The 19,472-nt window shown below is 44.3% G+C and overlaps 1 protein-coding gene across 1 annotated transcript in view; it reads left to right on the top strand.

Moving 5' to 3' along the window:
* The window catches only part of LOC124280553 (leucine-rich repeat-containing protein 74A-like), a 520,775-nt gene that overhangs the window by 63,476 nt on the left and 437,827 nt on the right, over positions 1–19,472 (top strand). Inside the window, 1 exon segment of the mRNA XM_046716499.1 lies at positions 8,391–8,540. Within this exon segment, the coding sequence (XP_046572455.1) occupies positions 8,391–8,540 (150 nt within the window).

Raw genomic sequence — 19,472 nt, 5'->3', positions numbered from 1 at the left:
TTGTTAACGGATTACGACATGCACCTGTTTATCGAGAAAGGAATGCGCGGCGGGATCTCGGTGGTCTCCAAACGCTAAGCTAAAGCCAGCAACCCATACGTCGAAGGCTACGATTGGAGTAAACCCTCCAACCACATCCTCTTCCTCGATGCCAACAATTTGTATGGCTGGGCTATGAGTCAGTATCTGCCCACAGGGGGGTTCGAATGCTTTAACTTAGAAAATTTTAATGCGAAAAACATTATTGCTATCCCCGAAAACTTCGAGATAGGATACCTGTTCGAAGTGGATTTGAAATGCATACGGAGGACGTCTACGAGGACATGGCAAAACACATCCACCTGTACGATACGAGTGATTACCCCCAAGACCACGCCCTGCACAATACGACCAATAAAAAGGTCCTCGGCAAGATGAAAGACGAATGTGCTGGGACACCCATCACGGAATACGTCGGATTAAGACCTAAAATGTATTCCATCAAGAAAGCCGACGACGAAATCAAAAAATCCAAAAGGGTCAAGAAATACGTGGTGAAACAGCACATCAAGCACACCCTCTTCAAACAGGCTCTCTTCGATAAACGCACGTTCAAACACCAAATGAATGCGTTGAGAAGTGATAAACACAAAATCTACGGAATCACTCTAAACAAAACGTCTCTGTTGCCCATGGATACCAAACGATGGATTTCAAACGATGGTATCCACACTTATGGCTATGGATACCAACAGTCTGTCTAGACCTTGACGAGTTGGGAGTTTTAAGACCCCCCTATATATGAAACTCCACTCGGCACGTTGAGGACTAGACAGTCTATTATGTCCCTAGCGAAAAAAACAACAATTGAACGGACAATAGCTTGAACTACATGAATCATAGAGAAGGTTTACTACAGCCCTCGGGGTTCCTGGAAAGGTGTGGGTGCCATCCCGAAGCTAGCCAAGCCGCTCAAGTCTCCGAGGATACCGCCAAAGCTCGGCTTAAAAAACAAGCTATCTGGCAAGTTTACCTGCCGGCTCCCCGATATATCCCGAGAAGAAAGTTTGACATTTCAATACCCAATCGTACCCATCAAGCCGACCTCCTGTTTCTACCGCATGATAGGGTGAGAAACAAAACGTATAAGTATGCTTTGACCATCGTGGACGTTGCCAGTTGCTATAAGGAAGCGGAGCCGTTAATGACCAAAGATTCGAGTCTAGTCGCTAAGGCCTTAGAATGCATCTACAAACGCAATCGCTTGACCTGGCTGACCGAATTACAAGTCGATCCTGGACGCGAGTTCATGGGAGCTGTATCACAGCTGTTGTCGAAACACCAAATCCAGGTGAGACAGGCGTGGCCGGAGCTCACCGAAGCCAAGCCATCGTCGAAAGATTTAACAGGACTTTAGCTGAGCATTTGTTTGGACATCAGTATGCCCAAGAGATGGTAAACCCCGGAAGCAGAAATATGGAATGGGTTGGGTTGTGCGCTTACCGCGAGTGGTGTCGGCAATCAACAACGAAGTCACTAGACTCATCGATAAAAGACCTGTTGGAGCCATAAAAATGAAATCCGTCACGACTGAATCAGCTGCACCATCACATCACGGAAAAAAGAAAAAACTACCAGACCGGGTTGTCGTGAGGTATCTGTACCAGCCCGGTGAACTCGAAGGAGGGGATAAATGTTGTGCCACAGACCCTGTATGGTCCGTTAAAACGTATCTTATCGATCGGATGGATATTAAAGAAGATGAACCCCATTTGTACTACTTGAAAGAGGGGCCAGGTAGGGGATTCGTCAGAGAGGAATTGCAAATCACCCCTGACGACACGGTATTACCGCCTTATTAAAGATACGTCTATATATAGCTATCATCATCATGTGAACATTGATCGAGAAATGGTATTTCAGACGTCCATGGGCTCGATATTCACCACCCTGTACGATAGTTTAGGTCTCGTGGGTACCGAACGGTTACAGCGTCTCATGGATACTTTAGTCAATTATAGCCTCGAAACCCGATACCGCACCGACCCGTACTTGACCTACTCCTTAGCCTTCTTCGAGGAATTTATGACAGACCCCATCCATAAAATCGTCACTCAATATAAGGACTACATGTAAAACAAGGACGCTGGCTCTGCTGGTGTAAAGGGGACATGCTGGACTTTGGATATTGAGTTTTGGCGCCTGAATCCCTGTAGGAAACATTTTTTTATTTTTTTATTTTTTAAACAAGGACATATCCAACGATAGTCACACAGACAACACACCCATTTTTCATCATCGATGGGAGCGGATTCAGACACAAATATAACCCTTACAACACAAAGTGATGCAGAATCCCCATTGTACTACTACTAACTGTAATAAGCATGGACGAGGAGGTAGAGTAATGGTAGATAAATCCTTGTTCTTAAGGGCATAAGAGTGATTCATCATCAAGTGGCCGGGCAGTGGTCATCTGCAGAAAAGGCCCTTCACATCAACGTTGGAATTTAGTGTTGTCATTCTCGACATTCAGCATTGGGCGGCAGAACTCCGGTTGTCCCATCTACTGATTCAATCAGACAACTCGACAGTAGTATGGTACATCAATCATCAAGGCTTGACAGGTTCGGCAGCTCTGCTCCAGTGGACGTTTTGATTTTACCATCTAATCGATTCTCTCAACGTTATGGCCAGAGCCCGACACATTCCGGGGGCGAGGAATGTCATAGCCGACGCCATGTCACGCCCCAAACGGCCATCACCAACTGAGTGGAAGTTACTGCCCCTGATATTCCAGTCAATGATCTACCCGTATCTATTCGCCACTTGGTACAACCATCAGCTCGCATGGTTCGTGTCCCCAATTCCGGATCCTCAGGAGTGGGACCACAACGCGTTAGCCATATCATGGGAGGGTCTAAAAGCTTACGCATTTCCTCCCCCGGCTCTGCTACCCAAGGTAGTTCAAAAGTTACTTTCAACCAGCAAGATTCGTCTGCTTTTGGTCCAGTACCGCTACAAGCCCGAAACGACCTACTTCATCATCCACATTCGGATTTGTACCACGGGTCATCACAGACACTTTATCTGCACGTATGGCGCATTTACAGAAATCTCTGATAGCCAAGGGTTACTCTCTCAGAGTAGCTACAGCTATAACATCTGCGCATAGGACATCGACCCGATCGTTGTACGACGATAAATGGAAGAAATTACTGTGGAATTAGGAGAATTAATTCTCCCACCACTGCATCACCTCAGGTTGTTGCGGAATTTCTGCAGCATTTACGGGCTACGAAAAAACTACATTGTCAACCTTTTTGGCTACCATAATTCAGTTCTTGCCACGACTACTTGAACCAAGGTGTCAACTACTCCAGAGCTCCAGTATCTGCTGCGTTCGTTCAGACTTGCTGACCAGTCTAGGAGGTTCAGACCTCCTGCATGGGATTTGTCACTTGGTATCCAGTGAATATGAGCCACTACATGATAAGGAGTTTGAACAGATAATGTTCAAGACTTTCTTTCCAGTAGCATTAGCTACTGCAGCTCATATTTCGGAGTTACATGCACTGGTTGTGAATTGTGTGTGTTTTGAATGAAAACGTCATGGCAGAGTTTTTCTGGGACTGCGTTGGGACTTTGTCGCAAAGAACCAGTTACCAGGACAACCGGATAGAATGTTTACCATCCCACCGTTGTCAACCATTCTTGGGCCACATGATGTTGGAAGATTTGTCTCTCTGCCCTGTCAGAGCTCTACGTATCTTCCTAGATGCCTCCCAAGAGCGCCGCCGTCTTCGTGGTAAGAGGCTATTCATCCCGCTGTCTACTACATCCAAGGCTGAGGTCTCACGGACAACTTTGTCCTTTTGGATGCGTGTAACATACTGAGGGCGTACGCCTTTGCTGGATTGCCACCCCCAGCAGCATCCAATCCACACGAGACCTGAGCATTAGCTTCTATGATGGCTTTACACAGCAACTGTGCAAATCATGGAGGGCTGCTTTTGGTGCTCGGATACAATGTTTTCCTCACATTATCTGAGGTACTTATCGGTCACTGGCGTCCAGGGTTTGCTACCAGTTTCGACCCCTTGTCTTGGCACAGCAGCTATCGTCGGCCCATCAACACAGATGAGTACAGTGCGCATTTATGCATTTGCTCTCGTGGACATACTGAATAAAATTCTGAATTATATTTCTGATTTTTGTTCTCGATTCTTCTGGGATTAGAACTCTTCACTCAATTTTATTGGGTTATTGCAATTAGTGTCTATACGGATCTACAGTGGTTAGTTCTTGTATTTGCGATGTAGAAGTGTTCGACAATCTCGCTTGCTGACCTCCACTCCACTGAGCAGTCACGTCAGTGTAGTCCTTCCTGATTTCTTTTTGGAATTCGTAGTGTTCTAGTTCCTAAGTACCTCAGCACACCGTTGTGGTCTTACTGTGGTAAGTAGTGGAAACCATGTGGTGGTGTTCTGGTACTGAACGTTAAACTTGTGACCTTTCCGATTCAGTTTCCTTTTCCCCTATTCGTGATGGGGTCTGGGGGGCTGTCTCGAAGCCGGTGCGGGCCCAATTACTAGTCGTAAGACATTAATTACGGGGGTACTCTGATAAATCGTGACTAAGCGAGGTGACTCGCCTAGTTGCGTCCCCTTGTGTATGCGAGGGTTGCGGCCGAACACCACATCGCTCTGGGGGCATCCACTCCTTGGGAGCGATTGTACCTAGTAAGCCAAGGGGTTCAGGATAACCCATCACTAGTATAGGTACTATGCTAGTCGGATCCAGCCTCCCTTGTTCTTTGCTATCTACGGTTGTCATTAGCCTATACAGTGTATACTGTCAGTGCTTTTTGGCTTAGTGTAATCTGCGACCCGCCGTCCAACCGTGGGATAAAGTGCAAATTGTGAGATAGGGTCAGTTTAAAAATGTGGAAATTTTAACTATAAATTGTATATTTGTACTTTTATATACTTATCCTATCTCACGCGATGTATGTCCGCCCAGCCTCCCCGCTACTCAGATTACGGCGGTTACAGTTAACTGTCATTCGCTCCAACAAGAGAATGATCACTCTGAGGTAGTCACGTGGGTAGATAGGGGAGCATGCTGCTTGCTCAGCATGGGACCAGGGACCTGTCCTATAAGGAAAGCAGCCTGGGGAACACGGGCGTATGGATAAGAGAGGTCTACAGGGAAAGTTCTAATTCGTTCCACTCGGCATCGAAGCAAGAGAGAGAAGTGCAAATCGTGAGATAATAATTGTATATATATAAATATACAATTTATAGTTAAAATTTCCAAACTGTAAAATGATAATTTATATTTTTGTTTGTGCAAACATAAACGTCTTACTACCAATCTTCAATCTAGTATTGGTTTCTTGTAACCCCTTTTGGCCCATGATACATTTACCACTTTTATTGCCTTGCTTGTCTGGCATCGTCATCTCCCCTACTGGTACATTCTATTATGCGCAACATTCCTGTAAGTACATCCGGCCATGCGCACTCGTTGTTTACATCCCACAATTCCGTAAATGCCTTCTTCTCCAAACGTGCGTAGTAAGCACAGCGATATTCCAAAACTCAATCCTCTGTCATCGAGTTACCAGCTTATCATCCAATCCAGTTTTCAAGCAGAGAAGCTGTCAGGGCTCACGATCATGGCCACCAGACACACTCGAAGGCGATCACGAACACTAGATAATGGTGGGGATCGCCATGTTGGACCCAGCATCGAGAGACGGAGGTCAAACAGAAGTTCCCCCTATCTAACAACAGCCGTCTTGCGACAGAAACTGTTTGACATTGGTGTAAACGGAACGGAAGGTACTTTTACAACTCTACAACGAGAATAACGACAAACACCAGAGCATAGCGAGATGGTTCCTTTACCCTCCCCCGACAGGGGCATTCAACAGGTGGCTGTGCCTTGTACTCAACACCCTCCCAACATCGGCAGCTGATATGGTAGGGGTGATGAGAGAGATGAAGGACCTGATTTCTTCCCTTTCACAACAGCTGGCATGCACTTCAAGAGGAACCGACATTTCTGGGCCATCGGAGCAGCCACCACCGGTAGCTGCTCCGATGGCCACCACTGTCCCTTATGTCAACATTGTGGACGAAACTACCAGAGGGAAGATCCACCAAGGTAAATATATCAACCTTGCTACACTCCTGCTACCTACACAGGAAACAGGAGATTACAGAGTTGTTGATGAGCTTCTCAGTGATTGTAGGAGCTAGAAAGCAGACCTTAGACTGCAAAGGAACCTCAACTTTGCAGAATTTACCAGAGCGTTCAAGATTTTTAAGGATGTGTTTTTGTGAGGCATGGCCAAATCGGCGTCAGCATTTGGACCAGCAGGAACACACAGTCAGGGAATTGTACAAACTTTATGGCAGTTTCGTACATTATGAGTACCACAAACAATTCGCGGCACGAGTGGCTGCATTGGCTGAGAGGGGTACCCATATCAACTGGGGGATTCCACACACCCGCATCCATACAATGTGTACATCGGGTCTACGTTGTCAGTCCTGTGACAAGTGCGGCATGCTAAGCCATGATGCCGCTACATGCCCTGCAATGACGGTGCAGGACACTGATCTCTGTATGGACAAACTGCAAGGAAGAACACTAACCCTGATTCTCATGGACATATGAGGATACAATATCAAGGGCAGGAAGTGTGCAACAACTATATAACAACGACGGCTGCATGCGACCAAGCTGTACCTTCTTACACGTATGCACTTCATGCTTTACCAAAGGCCATGGTAAGATGGACTGTAAGAAAGTCACACATTTAAATGACAAGAGGCAAACCAATGTGAGGAAGTGACATCCACTGACGCCTTTAAATGCAAGCCAGTTCAAGAGAGATTTGGAGCACCATCCGGATAGACAATTCAGCGACTATGTGGTGAACGGACTGCTACAAGGATATGTGCACATGAACATATGTGCCACTTGATGCTATTAAGGAGTTATACAGAGTCGGTAAAGGTGTCCAAATGTGCAAAGAAGACATTAAGGATGCCTTCAAACAAGTTTCACTCCATCCAAACAACTGGCCTTTGTTTGGATTTAAATGGGACGGTCACTATTATTTCTTTAAAAGACTAGCCTTTGGATGTTGGTCCAGTCCTCGTATCATCGATCACATATCACAAGGTATTGAGTGGATTCTGAAAGATATCTACGTGAGATTCATTCATTCATTAGTGGACAACTTCCTCACCATCAACCGGCCTACGTATTCAGCCACTATGACCATGAACACTCTACAGACTGTTTTCTCCAAGTTGCAGGTACCATTATCTGAGAGTAAGACTTGGATTGGCATGTCAGTTGGAGTACCTCGGAATAGTATTGGACTCCGTGAGCATGACGGCCAGGCTCGATGTTCGTAGTTGCATATTTTCCAAAACATTCTCAGCGATTCTCAGTTCATCAACAATGTTTCAGAACGACTTGGTGATTAGATCAAACAACAACAAAAACAACATTAAAATTATGACTAAATTATGTAAAACGCAGTGAATGATGATTTAGTAATGTGTCAAAACTGGCAAGGTTTACGATGCATGTAATTTTTCAGTAAATTTTCCCTCAATACAATTAGACCAGATGCTATGATAGAAAAGCGAATTTCAAACAAACTTCACTGGTACAGAATATCATTTGTAGATTTACCTAACTATCAAAACAAACTTCACTGGCCACCAGGACCACTGCAAACTTATCATTTGGTGGTCCTGGTGAATTTTTACTAGCCAGGGACCACGGGAAGAAGTGTAAATTTGGCACGTTGTCATTTGTTGACCATTGTTTTCAATTACAACATTCCTTTGTTATTCACAGGTGGGTGACAAACCCATATGATGTAACTGATATCAAACATGTTTGTGAGATAGAATTCCAGGTTCTGGTTTGGCTATTCCATGGTGATGACTTTAGTTCAGATTATGATGGACTAATTTCCTTGTTACAATTCTTTGATAATTTGTGCTTTGGTTGATTTCACTTATGTTTATATGTTTACAGTATTGATCTTATCTAGTTTTTCATCTCCGCCTTGATAATCCATAGGTATGACCAGTGGTGGGTTACTCTGTATATGAGTAAACACTGTATCCCAGTCACATCACAAATAACCATTGTGTTAAGTATTAATGCACCACTGTAAGCATGAAAATAGACCGAATGTTTGTCGATTTGATGCTAAAATGGTGCGACTTGAGGGTGTTTAAGAAACTGATTCCTGTACTTGTGCTTAGTAGATACCGTTTGTCTCCAAAACATTGTACCTATGTGAGCTTTTGTATCTAAGTTGTAATGCAACCCCCTTTTGTTATTTTAATTTTGATTTTTTTGACAACATTCAGAGCAAGCAAGAGAGACATCATGGCCTCAGCCATCTCAGGAACAAAGTGTCTCACAGGGAACCCGTCACCTTTCATTCGAGAACTGGGTAGAGGGCTCACCCCATGATTCTGATGAATATGATACTGATGTTGAAGAAGAAAAGAAACCAGGTGAATGAGACATGCTGCTATTTTTCTTTGTGTTAAAAACTACAATACATGGGCCTTCGTTGGTGTCATGGGTAGATGGGGGATGCATGATGACAAAATTTTGTCCTTGCGTTTAACGCAAACAAACATCATCATGCAGGCACACCTTTCATAGAGAGCAGTTGAATTCTCGTACTGACAATATCCCAGTCTAGAAACATTCAGTATGAAGAACATTTTTAAAATTAGGTTTCCCTTGACACACCCTTGAGATATGATAAGGTAAGATAAACAAATTTCTTTATTATCCCAAGGGAAATGTTTTTGCATCATACATAGTTCTCCAGTGTTTACAATAAAAAAGCAGCTATATATAAAATTATAAATGATAATCCTAAAATTATTTGTATAAAATAGTCAGGACATATTTATAGATCAATTTAGTACACAAAACATTTGTATTGACTAGACATTCTATGTTGAAATTAGACATACAAAGTCGTTCATTGAATTTGTTATTTAAACGTCTAATACTCATACTGGAACAAATGAGTGGCGAACCCTGTTTGTTCTAAAAGTCAGCATTTGAAGCCTGCGTCCTGTATGTTTTCTTTATCATTTGAAACTGTTTTCTGTTCTGATTTTAATTAATCATGATTTGTTCAACCTTTGTTCATTTTCTTTTGTCATTTTATGTTTCACCTAGAAGGTCAGCAGATTAACAGAAGATGAATAAGAAGAGTTGATGCTCTCACTGACAGTCTCTACATCAAACTGACCATGTTTCTGGTAGTTGAAGCATTAACGGTCTGTTTTACAGTTACATCTAATGATCTTCAGTAGTTTCTCTGGTGCCAAAGGCATGTGGGTAGGATAGACTGAAGTTTGTCACCCACTCCCCAATCACGTGGAATCAATTCCCCAATCTAGCCCTATCCACTACTGCACTTGCAAGAAAACATGCTGACAGTGGTGTTTGGCTGCTGCTAGTGGTGGTAAGACATGAATGTGGCTAAATGAGGTGTTAGTCATGACTTTGTTGCAAAATTTACTGCACTTCAATAGATCCATGTCTTCCCCAGGATTATCATTTTGTAGAAGGACATATGCTTTGTCATACTCCTTCTTTGATGCCTTTCAGGAAAATACTTCAGCTTGGTGCCTGAAATCAGGGTCACCTTTAGGTTTTGTGAATGAGATGATGTGTGACATCATGCTTTGCCATGAACACTTGGTAGTAATCAATATATTCCAGGAACACGTTTTTGCTTGATGCATTTCATGTTCTACAGATGCTTTTTCTAAAAAGCTGTTTCGTTGGCCTGTGCAAATGTCTCCATTGTAGCACAGAAGCACAAGAAGATTGATGTCCGGTCTCAGCTGTACCTGTGAGAGTATTTGAAGTCAGCTGCATGATGATATGCAGCCAGTGTATACTCATCAGGTATTGGTTGTCAGTTACATGGTCCCATGCAGCCAGTGTATACCCATCAGGTACTGGTTGTCAGTTACATGGTCTGGTTGTCAGTTACATGGTCACATGCAGCCAGTGTATACCCATCAGGTACTGGTTGTCAGTTACATGGTCCCATGCAGCCAGTGTATACCCATCAGGTATTGGTTGTCAGTTACATGGTCCCATGCAGCCAGTGTATACCCATCAGGTATTGGTTGTCAGTTACATGGTCCCAGCAGCCAGTGTATACCCATCAGGTATTGGTTGTCAGTTACATGGTCCCATGCAGCCAGTGTATACCCATCAGGTATTGGTTGTCAGTTACATGGTCCCATGCAGCCAGTGTATACCCATCAGGTATTGGTTGTCAGTTACATGGTCCCATGCAGCCAGTGTATACCCATCAGGTATTGGTTGTCAGTTACATGGTCCCATGCAGCCAGTGTATACCCATCAGGTATTGGTTGTCAGTTACATGGTCCCATGCAGCCAGTGTATACCCATCAGGTATTGGTTGTCAGTTACATGGTCCCATGCAGCCAGTGTATACCCATCAGGTATTGTTTGTCAGTTACATGGTCCCATGCAGCCAGTGTATACCCATCAGGTATTGGTTGTCAGTTACATGGTCCCATGCAGCCAGTGTATACCCATCAGGTATTGGTTGTCAGTTACATGGTCCCATGCAGCCAGTGTATACCCATCAGGTATTGGTTGTCAGTTACATGGTCCCATGCAGCCATGTATACAGGCCAGGTATTGGTATTGGTTGTCAGTTACATGGTCCCATGCAGCCAGTGGTATTGTTTGTCAGTTACATGGTCCCATCAGCCAGTGTATACCCATCAGTATGGTTGTCAGTTACATGGTCCCATGCAGCCAGTGTATACCCATCAGGTATTGGTTGTCAGTTACATGGTCCCATGCAGCCAGTGTATACCCATCAGCAGTTACATGGTCCAGCCAGTGTATACCCATCAGGTGTATACCCATCAGGTATTGGTTGTCAGTTACATGGTCCCATGCAGCCAGTGTATACCCATCAGGTATTGGTTGTCAGTTACATGGTCCCATGCAGCCAGTCCCATCAGGTATACATGCAGCCAGTCCCATCAGGTATTGGTTGTCAGTTACATGGTCCCATGTGTATACCCATCAGGTATTGGTTGCCAGTTACATGGTCCCATGCAGCCAGTGTATACCCATCCCATGGTCCCATGCAGCCAGTGTTACCCATCAGGTATTGGTTGTCAGTTACAGGTCACATGCAGCCAGTGTATACCCATCAGGTATTGGTTGTCAGTTACATGGTCCCATGCAGCCAGTGTATACCCATCAGGTATTGGTTGTCAGTTACATCACCCATGGTCCCATGCAGCCAGTGTATACCCATCAGGTATTGGTTGTCAGTTCTCCCATGCAGCCAGTGTATACCCATCAGGTATTGGTTGTCAGTTACATGGTCCCATGCACCAGTGTATACCCAGTGCACTCCATACTTTCACATGCTGTATACCCATCAGGTCCATGGTCACATTGTATACCCATCAGAAGGTCCCACCAATGAGTGAGAAACCTTCAAATACTGTATGTATGGTTTGAAGACAATGAGTGAGAAACCTTTCCTTCCTTCTTGATTGAACTGTATATTTTGTGTTTTTGATGAATTTTCATTCATAAAATGTTGTAACTTTGTCCGTACTTCGCCATGGTAAATCAGGAGTTTTCCAAGATGGCGTGTGCGGGATATCCCTCAGTTGCCTTTCTTTATTGCAGTTTGCCTTTATAGGCCTTTCCGTTTAGTGGGGACAGGGTAGGATATATTTATTTATCATCTAATGGATGTTGTTATAGGTGCAATAAAGCAATCTGATAAACATGGTATCCAAATCTGATAACTATGCAAATTACGTCAATCCACAAACTACTTTTATTAAAGAGAAGTAATTTGTGAATCCGATTCCGCTCCATGATACCCTTTCATAATCCACCCAGTAACTGTAGGGACTAAACCTTCCACCCTTGAATCCGACTTTTGTATCTGATGCCATGTGAGCTGTACAACATGTGCTCTTGAGTGAGGGTGTGTGTGACACCTATCCTATCTTCAGGACAATGTGTGTGAAACTTTGCCTATCCCTAACACAGAGGATGTAAATAAGGACAAGAGTGTTCATACTGGAACATTGGAAGAGGATTTAGGAGCAGTAGGAGGACTCAGTCTAATATCACAGAAGTCAACTAGAGTGTCAAGGAAATCTCAGTCTTCACATCGGTCTGGAAGTTCAAATGTGAGTAAACACTCTTCAAGCAGTCTTACCACTGTAATAATAGTCTATCAGGAAAGCAAACTGCAAAACTTGAGAAATTAAGGAAACGTGCTGAATTAGAGGAGTTGAAACGTAGGCAGAGTGAAGATAGACACTTAGATTTTTTGATAGCTAGAGTAGAAGATGAGGCTTTTGAGGTACAAAAGAGGGCAGAGGAAGATATAATTCATGCATGAATTCAGGCACAGATGCAAGAAAGGAAAGCTTTGAAAGCAAGAGAGCGCTTTCAGATTGAAGTCTCCCGTAAGAGGCAGGTACGTCAAGAAGAGAGGATGTTAGCAGAAGTAGAACTGGTTGATCAGTTGCTTAATCATAACCCTGCCATTGTGACACCTAAAACTGAGCTCTTGTCTCATGAGTCTCTGCTGGACCCAAACGCAGCAGTGTTTACATCCTTACTTCCAGATAATGAATTGAGTAATAAGATCAATCCTCAACTTGGAACCCAAACTGGATTTGATGACAATTACACTCATACACCTGACGATTTGCCATCTAATTCTGGTTTGCTTCCTCAAGTCCAGCATGTGACACGTTCCCCAAGGTTTGACTCCAATACTCAACAAAGCTTTCTTTCTCACCAAGAGCCACAGCCTCCTAATCAACATTACATGACAGAACGATTGGTTTCCTCATCCTACGGAATCCCCCAGCCTACACTGCCATCGTTTTTTAATGGTAAGGAGAGAGACTTTGCTATCCTCAAGATGGCTTTTGACAGTATTGTAGATAGCCACGTCCATTTGTCAGAGCAGTTTAAGTTTCAGGTGTTGCTGGATAGATTGGGTGGTTCTCCAAGGCGCCTTGCCGAGGCTTTCTTGTATGACTTGAAGCCCTACACTAGTGCTATGCAAGCTCTAAAAGAAACGTATGGTCAGCCAAGACAGTTGGTCCAAAGTGAACTAGCCATGATCATGAACCTTCCTACTGTGAGATACAATGACTTTGACACATTTGAAAATCTCGCTCTTTCTGTACATACACTTGTTGGAATGCTCGTTCCCTTGAGGGTGACAACGGTTTTGAACTTAGATGTGGGTCGCATGTAGATCGTCTTTTGAGTAAACTGCCACAAACCAACCGGGATGGATTTATTGAATACTTCCTGAACAAGGGTATTCTGAGTCGGGATAAAGACAGGACCTACAATCTTCTTCACTTCTCGGATTTGTTGAAGCTGACAGCTCGGGCCAAGAAAATTGGTCATAAGGCAGCCAGTTTGTATCAAGCCCCAAAGCCTGTACGAGATACATTGACTCCAGTAATGAAGGGGAGTTACCACAAATGCCCACCTCAGTCTACAACTCAAATACCTCCAAGTTAGATCAACAGGCTACCCATAACAGTGATGGAGCAAGAGGGAACCAACGAACAGGATATTGTGCTTACTGCAACAAACAGCATCACATTAGCACATGCTCGGACTTCCAGAAACTGTCCGTGATCGAAGTTGTCAACTGGATGAGAGATAAACGCAGGTGTTGGAACTGTGGACGAGCTCATACTGCTAAACAGTGTAACCTGAAGAAGTTGTGCATGAAATGTAACAAACTTGACCTCACCATACTACATGATGCAAACAATCACATCAAAGAGAGTTTCCAGCATATCAAAGTCAAGCAACTTTTTGTGGATCAGCCAACCAATCCAGAAAGCATCATACTGAAAATAGTACCAGTCATTCTCCATGGTCCTACCTGCAGTTTTCAGACTTATGCTATTCTTGACGAAGGGTCCATGAGGACAATGATTATTTCGTCTACAACAAATCAGCTTGAGTTATCAAGGTCACCAGCCAGCATTCGTCTGTATACAATCCGTCGTGGAAATTTTGACTGCCATGGCCATTCTGTGGGTTTGACATTTCCCCGCTTGATCAGCCAAATGAGAGATTCACAATTCGAGGTGCGTTTACTTCTGCCCATAATGCACTGTCTGAATACTCCTATGATGTTGATTCTCTTCAAAGAGAGTACCCTCATCTCCAAGGTTCAGCCCTTCCCGACATACACAATGTATGTCCAACCATTCTAATTGGCTCTGATAATGCCAACCTCATTCTTCCAGTTGAGCCGGTCAAGTTTGGCCCTCCAGGCACACCGGTCTCAGTGCGTAAAAAGTTTGGATGCGCAGCACAGGGACCCACTCAGTTGCCAGTCAGTAACGCCCATACTACTTGTTTTCTCACAAGCCTGCCCAGGGACAGTGAGAAATTGATGCATCATGTTGAGAATCTGTGGAAAATGGATACATTACCCTATTCAGGCAAGCAGGTCATTAGGTCAAAGGAGGACAAACAGGCCTTGTCTATCCTGGATAGTGAAACAGTCAAAATGACAGTTGATAATGAGATCCACTATGCCACTCCACTACTTCTCGACGGAACAATGCTGCTACCCTTCATGAAGGCAAAGAAGCTGTGATGTCAAGCCTGAAACAAACAGAAAAACTCCATTTGAGCAAACCAGAATTGTCCACAATTCACAACAATGAGATCCAGAAACTTGTCAATTCCAACTACGTCAGAGCGATCAGCGAGGACGAAGCAAATAAGTCTGAGGAATCATGGTTCATTCCACACCACATTTTGTGGAGCATAATGGGAAATCTCGTCTCGTTTTCAATTGTTCTTATCAAGCAACTGATACCAGGCCCCACTCTTGGATCTTCTCTACTAGGTGTGTTGTTGAGATTCCAAAGAAACAAGATTGCTATCTCAGGTGACATAAAAGCTATGTTTCACCAAGTTCGACTCCTGCCTAAAGACCAGCCATTACTGAGATTCATTTGGCGACACATGAATACTGACATTGAACCTACCATATACCAGTGGCAAGTTTTGCCATTCGTACCACTTGCAGTCCTGCACACTGCTGAAGCACGCCATCACCGCACAAGAACAATTCCCAGAAGTCACCAGGTGTGTGAAGGAAGCCATTTATGTCGACAACTGTCTTGACAGTTTAACAGATCCAGTGAAAGCAAAAGAACTGGTCACAAATCTGAGACGTGTTTTACAAGAAGGTGGATTCAACATCCACCAATGGGCATCCAATGTACCTGAAGTGTTAGCTGACCTGCCTGGCGAGGCTAAATCAACCTCTTTCGAACTCTGGTCGACCCTGAATCAGGATAATGCAGATGAAGCTGCTCTTGGCCTCTGTTTGAAATGTGACTCTGATTCATGTCCTACAAATACCAGTCTGTCTCCTATGACACACTGAACATGTAAGCAGTATATCAAGTACTTGCCACCCAATATGATCCCATTGGATACCTGACACCTTTCATTGCCCGTGCCAAGGTATTGATCAAAGACATGTGGAAATCCAAGAGAACCTGGGAAGATGAGATCAGCAATGGAGAACCAAATGATGATGCCTGCCTGAGCTTTGTAGCTGCACGGAGCCGTGTTGCTCCTATGAAGCAGATCTCAATGCCAAGACTGGAGCTGTGTGCAGCTCTGACTGGAGCCGAACTTGCTGATACATTAAGCAAGGAACTGAACCTACCTATCAGTGATACCTACCTCTGGAGTGATTCTACAACAGTTCTCAAATGGTTACAGTCTGACTCCTGTCGCTATAAGGTGTATGTTGGTACTCGTGTCACCGAGATCCAGTCATTGACTCCAGTTGACAATTGGTCCTATATCTACACAAAAGAAAACCCAGCCGATGACATCACAAGAGGTAAATTCCTACATGAACTGTGCGTTGATTCCAGATGGAGAAGTGGTCCGTTCTTCCTCCTGGGTTCCTCTGATCAGTGGCCCTCATATCCTCCTACTTCAAGTGATAAAATCACCATGAAGTCTGAAACAGAACTGAGAAAGACAGTTTTGTGTCAAGCAAGAGTTGTGAACCTACCAGACTTTTCGAAGCACTCTACATTTGAGTCATTAGTCAAAGCAACTGCACATTGCCTTGATGGGGCGGCTGTTGATGCCACACAAGTCACAGTGGACTGTGTGGAACTTGCCGAAACTGTGGTATTACGTAAGGTACAGGAAGAGAGTTTTCCACAGGAACTAGTAGCACTGAGGTCAGGAAAATCTATTCTCTCAATGAGCAGGTTGATAGAATTGGCACCAGAGTATGATGCGGAGAATGATATTATCAGAGTAGGCGGCAGACTGAGGCTAGCAGAAGAAATACCAGAAAATGCCAAGCATCCAGTTGTGTTAGACCCAAATCACAAGGACTTTGATGATAGACTTCACCATTACGGGCCTGAAAGACTACTTGCAGAACTACGCAGAAAGGTGTGGATCCTTCGAGGTCGAGAAGCATTCAGGAAACACCAAAGGAAGTGCAAGGAATGCCAGAAGCTACGAGCAAGCCCAAAGTTGCCCAAGATGGCAGATTTGCCAATAGCGAGACTTCGCCTACATTAACCAGCCGTTTTACTCCACTGGAGTTGACTGCTTGGGGCCTATGAGGATAAAACTGGGTCGTCGTCAGGATAACAGATGGAGAGTAATCTTTAAATGTATGACAACTAGGGCAGTTTATCTTGATCTCCTGGAAAGTATGGACTCGGACGCTTTCCTGATGGCAGTGAGAAGATTCATCGCACATCATGGGAAACCATATGAGCTACTCTCAGACTGTGGCACAAACTTTAACGGTGGAGAGAGCGAACTTCACGATGCATTCACTGCAATGAATCCTGAGATACGAGTAGGGAAACAAGATTATCGGAGACCAGTATCCAGATTGGTAAAGCTGCCAGATCTGGACAATGAGTGACTGAAATGCTGAAAGACTATCAATGTTGAGATGACCTCGTAATAATGTCAAGATGACATACATGACTAAAGAGTTTTCTTTTTTTCAAGTATCAGCTCAGAGACTAAAAGCTGAAATTTTCAGTTGTCTTTTGATTCAAAATGAAAGACTTGTAGTTTGAAATTAAGAATTTCTTCGTCAATTGTTTCAAATTTTGTGACAAAATTTGGGGGCCACTATTAAAGAGAAGTAATTTGTGAATCTGATTCCGCTCCATGATACCCTTTCATAATCCGCCCAGTAACTGTAGGGAATATAACCTTCCACCCTTGAATCCGACTTTTGTATCTGATGCCATGTGAGCTGTACAACATGTGCTCTTGAGTGAGGGTGTGTGTGACACCTTGATGCCATGCAGCTGTATTTGATACCTGAACCTATGAATTAAACTTATGAAACCAGAACCAGCATTTACTATTTTTCAACTTTACAAGACTCCATACATGCCATGCGAATCCTAAAACGTTAACATTTCATTGATGACGTCGTCACGAGTTTACATTGTTAGTAAACAAACATGGCTGCCCCCATTCTCAAAATTGGTGATTCTGTAAGAATTGATGACTAAGGTTCTGGAGTTGTTACTGCAGTAATTGACTTTGGAAAACATGAAACGGAGTACTTCGTTCACATTAAAGGTACGGATTATGAGGCACAACTGAAAGGCAATCGTCTAAGAAAGGTACCAACCAAGGATTTCGATCTATCGATCACAATGCAGACGACAAAGGCTCGCATAATAGAATTTTTATTCCTAATATATGATATTAATGATACGGAAACACACTCGGTTAATAATCACTATATATGTTTTATATATATATATGCTACAAGCGTTTTGTATTTTCACTATAGTGTGGATGCTACTAGGTGTATGTGCGCTCCTTCAGCATGGCGGCTTGTATAGGCATCCCTGTCTGATGGTTTGTGCTGTATTTTCTTTTTCTAAGGCTATGTTTACCTTGTGCCTTTTGTTTTGGGGGTTACAGCATTAGTTTATTATTATAGGAATAAATTTATTACCTTCCCTCCTATTGTGTATTTTATATGGTGTAGTTTTTGTTGTGTATAGGAGGGTGTTCCTTTTTTATTGCCGTTTAAACACTGCAATAAATGCAGGACGTCTTTTCCTTTATGGGATGGACACAATTTGTGCCTCAGATGTCTGGAGGAATCTGCCTATGATCATCAGGGCTGGGACACTTGCCAGGCTTTTTCACTCCGGACCCAAAAATCACGACACACGACACAAAGAACCCCCCTCCAAAAAGCCTAAAAGTCGCAAATCGACTTCCTCGTCTTCCTCTGTCTCCTCTGTCTCCTCGGAGGTCAAGAAGTCCAAGGGTTCTAAGGAAATTGTTTCTGTCCCGCCTTCTGCACCATCTACATGGAATCCACCACCGACGCATGCCTCTCCCCCACATTCATCTCATGTTGCACCTATGTCATTAAATGAATGATCAAGTTTATTGCAGCCACAGATGTCGTCGGTGCGTACCCTGATATCAGACACAGTTTCCGGACTCCGTGAGGAGTTCGGCGATTTGGTCTCGGTTGAGGGATGGCGCCGGCGCATCTGTTGGGGGAGGCGCTACCCAGAGCTCTGTCTCAGGGTTAGCCCCAACCCCCAAGGGAGGAGTTAACCCGAGCACTGGCTCCGGGAGCGCTCTGACCCTGGGTTCCACAGTTGTCTCGAGTCTCGGCTCATGTTCAGCATTGATTCCCAGCGCAGGGGATAAGGCCTTTACCCTTCAACCCCTTGGTGCCTTGGCCAAAGGGCCGCTGAGTGTGCCGGAGGTACCGGTTGCTTCGGCTACCCGTGGCCTCTTTAGCGATGGTAGATCAGGTCTCGACCAGACGCAACCGGATGCTTCGGCTGATGAGTTGTCTGGTCCACCGGGCTCGGTCGCTCTGTCACTACATGGCCATTTTGGGTCCCGGGACCAGGGGGAATGTGGAGTCGAATGCCTCAGCGCTTGTGCATCCCTTGTCACTCTCATTGTCCTCATCGGTGGCGGACTCAGAGGTTCCTCCTTGTGAGGATAGTTATGCTTCTGAGGATCGTGACATAGAGGCAGTGGAAGATGATGAGGAGATGGAAGATGCCTTTGAGGAATAGTTCTCCTTTACATCTTCACTGAGGCAGGTATGCGATCGTATTGCAACTGTCCTGCCTCAGGTGGCAGTCCCTGAGTGCTGTCCAGATCCCTCAGATTTCAGCTTGCCTGGGGAGGCTTTTGCGTATTTTGCTGTCTCTTATTACGGAAATTGTTAATCCCCTCCTCATGGGCACACGGGCTAGGTTTGATTTACCAGACCTTAGTTGCCGTTATGTCATGGGGCGCGAGGATATATTCGACCCCCCAGCGGTTGACAA

Source organism: Haliotis rubra, unplaced genomic scaffold (assembly GCF_003918875.1).
Source record: "Haliotis rubra isolate DU_JTF1 unplaced genomic scaffold, ASM391887v1 Scf27, whole genome shotgun sequence".
NCBI classification, from domain to species: Eukaryota; Metazoa; Mollusca; class Gastropoda; order Lepetellida; family Haliotidae; genus Haliotis; species Haliotis rubra.
Note: the sequence above shows the minus strand (reverse complement) of the source record. Positions and strands in the feature narration are given on the sequence as shown.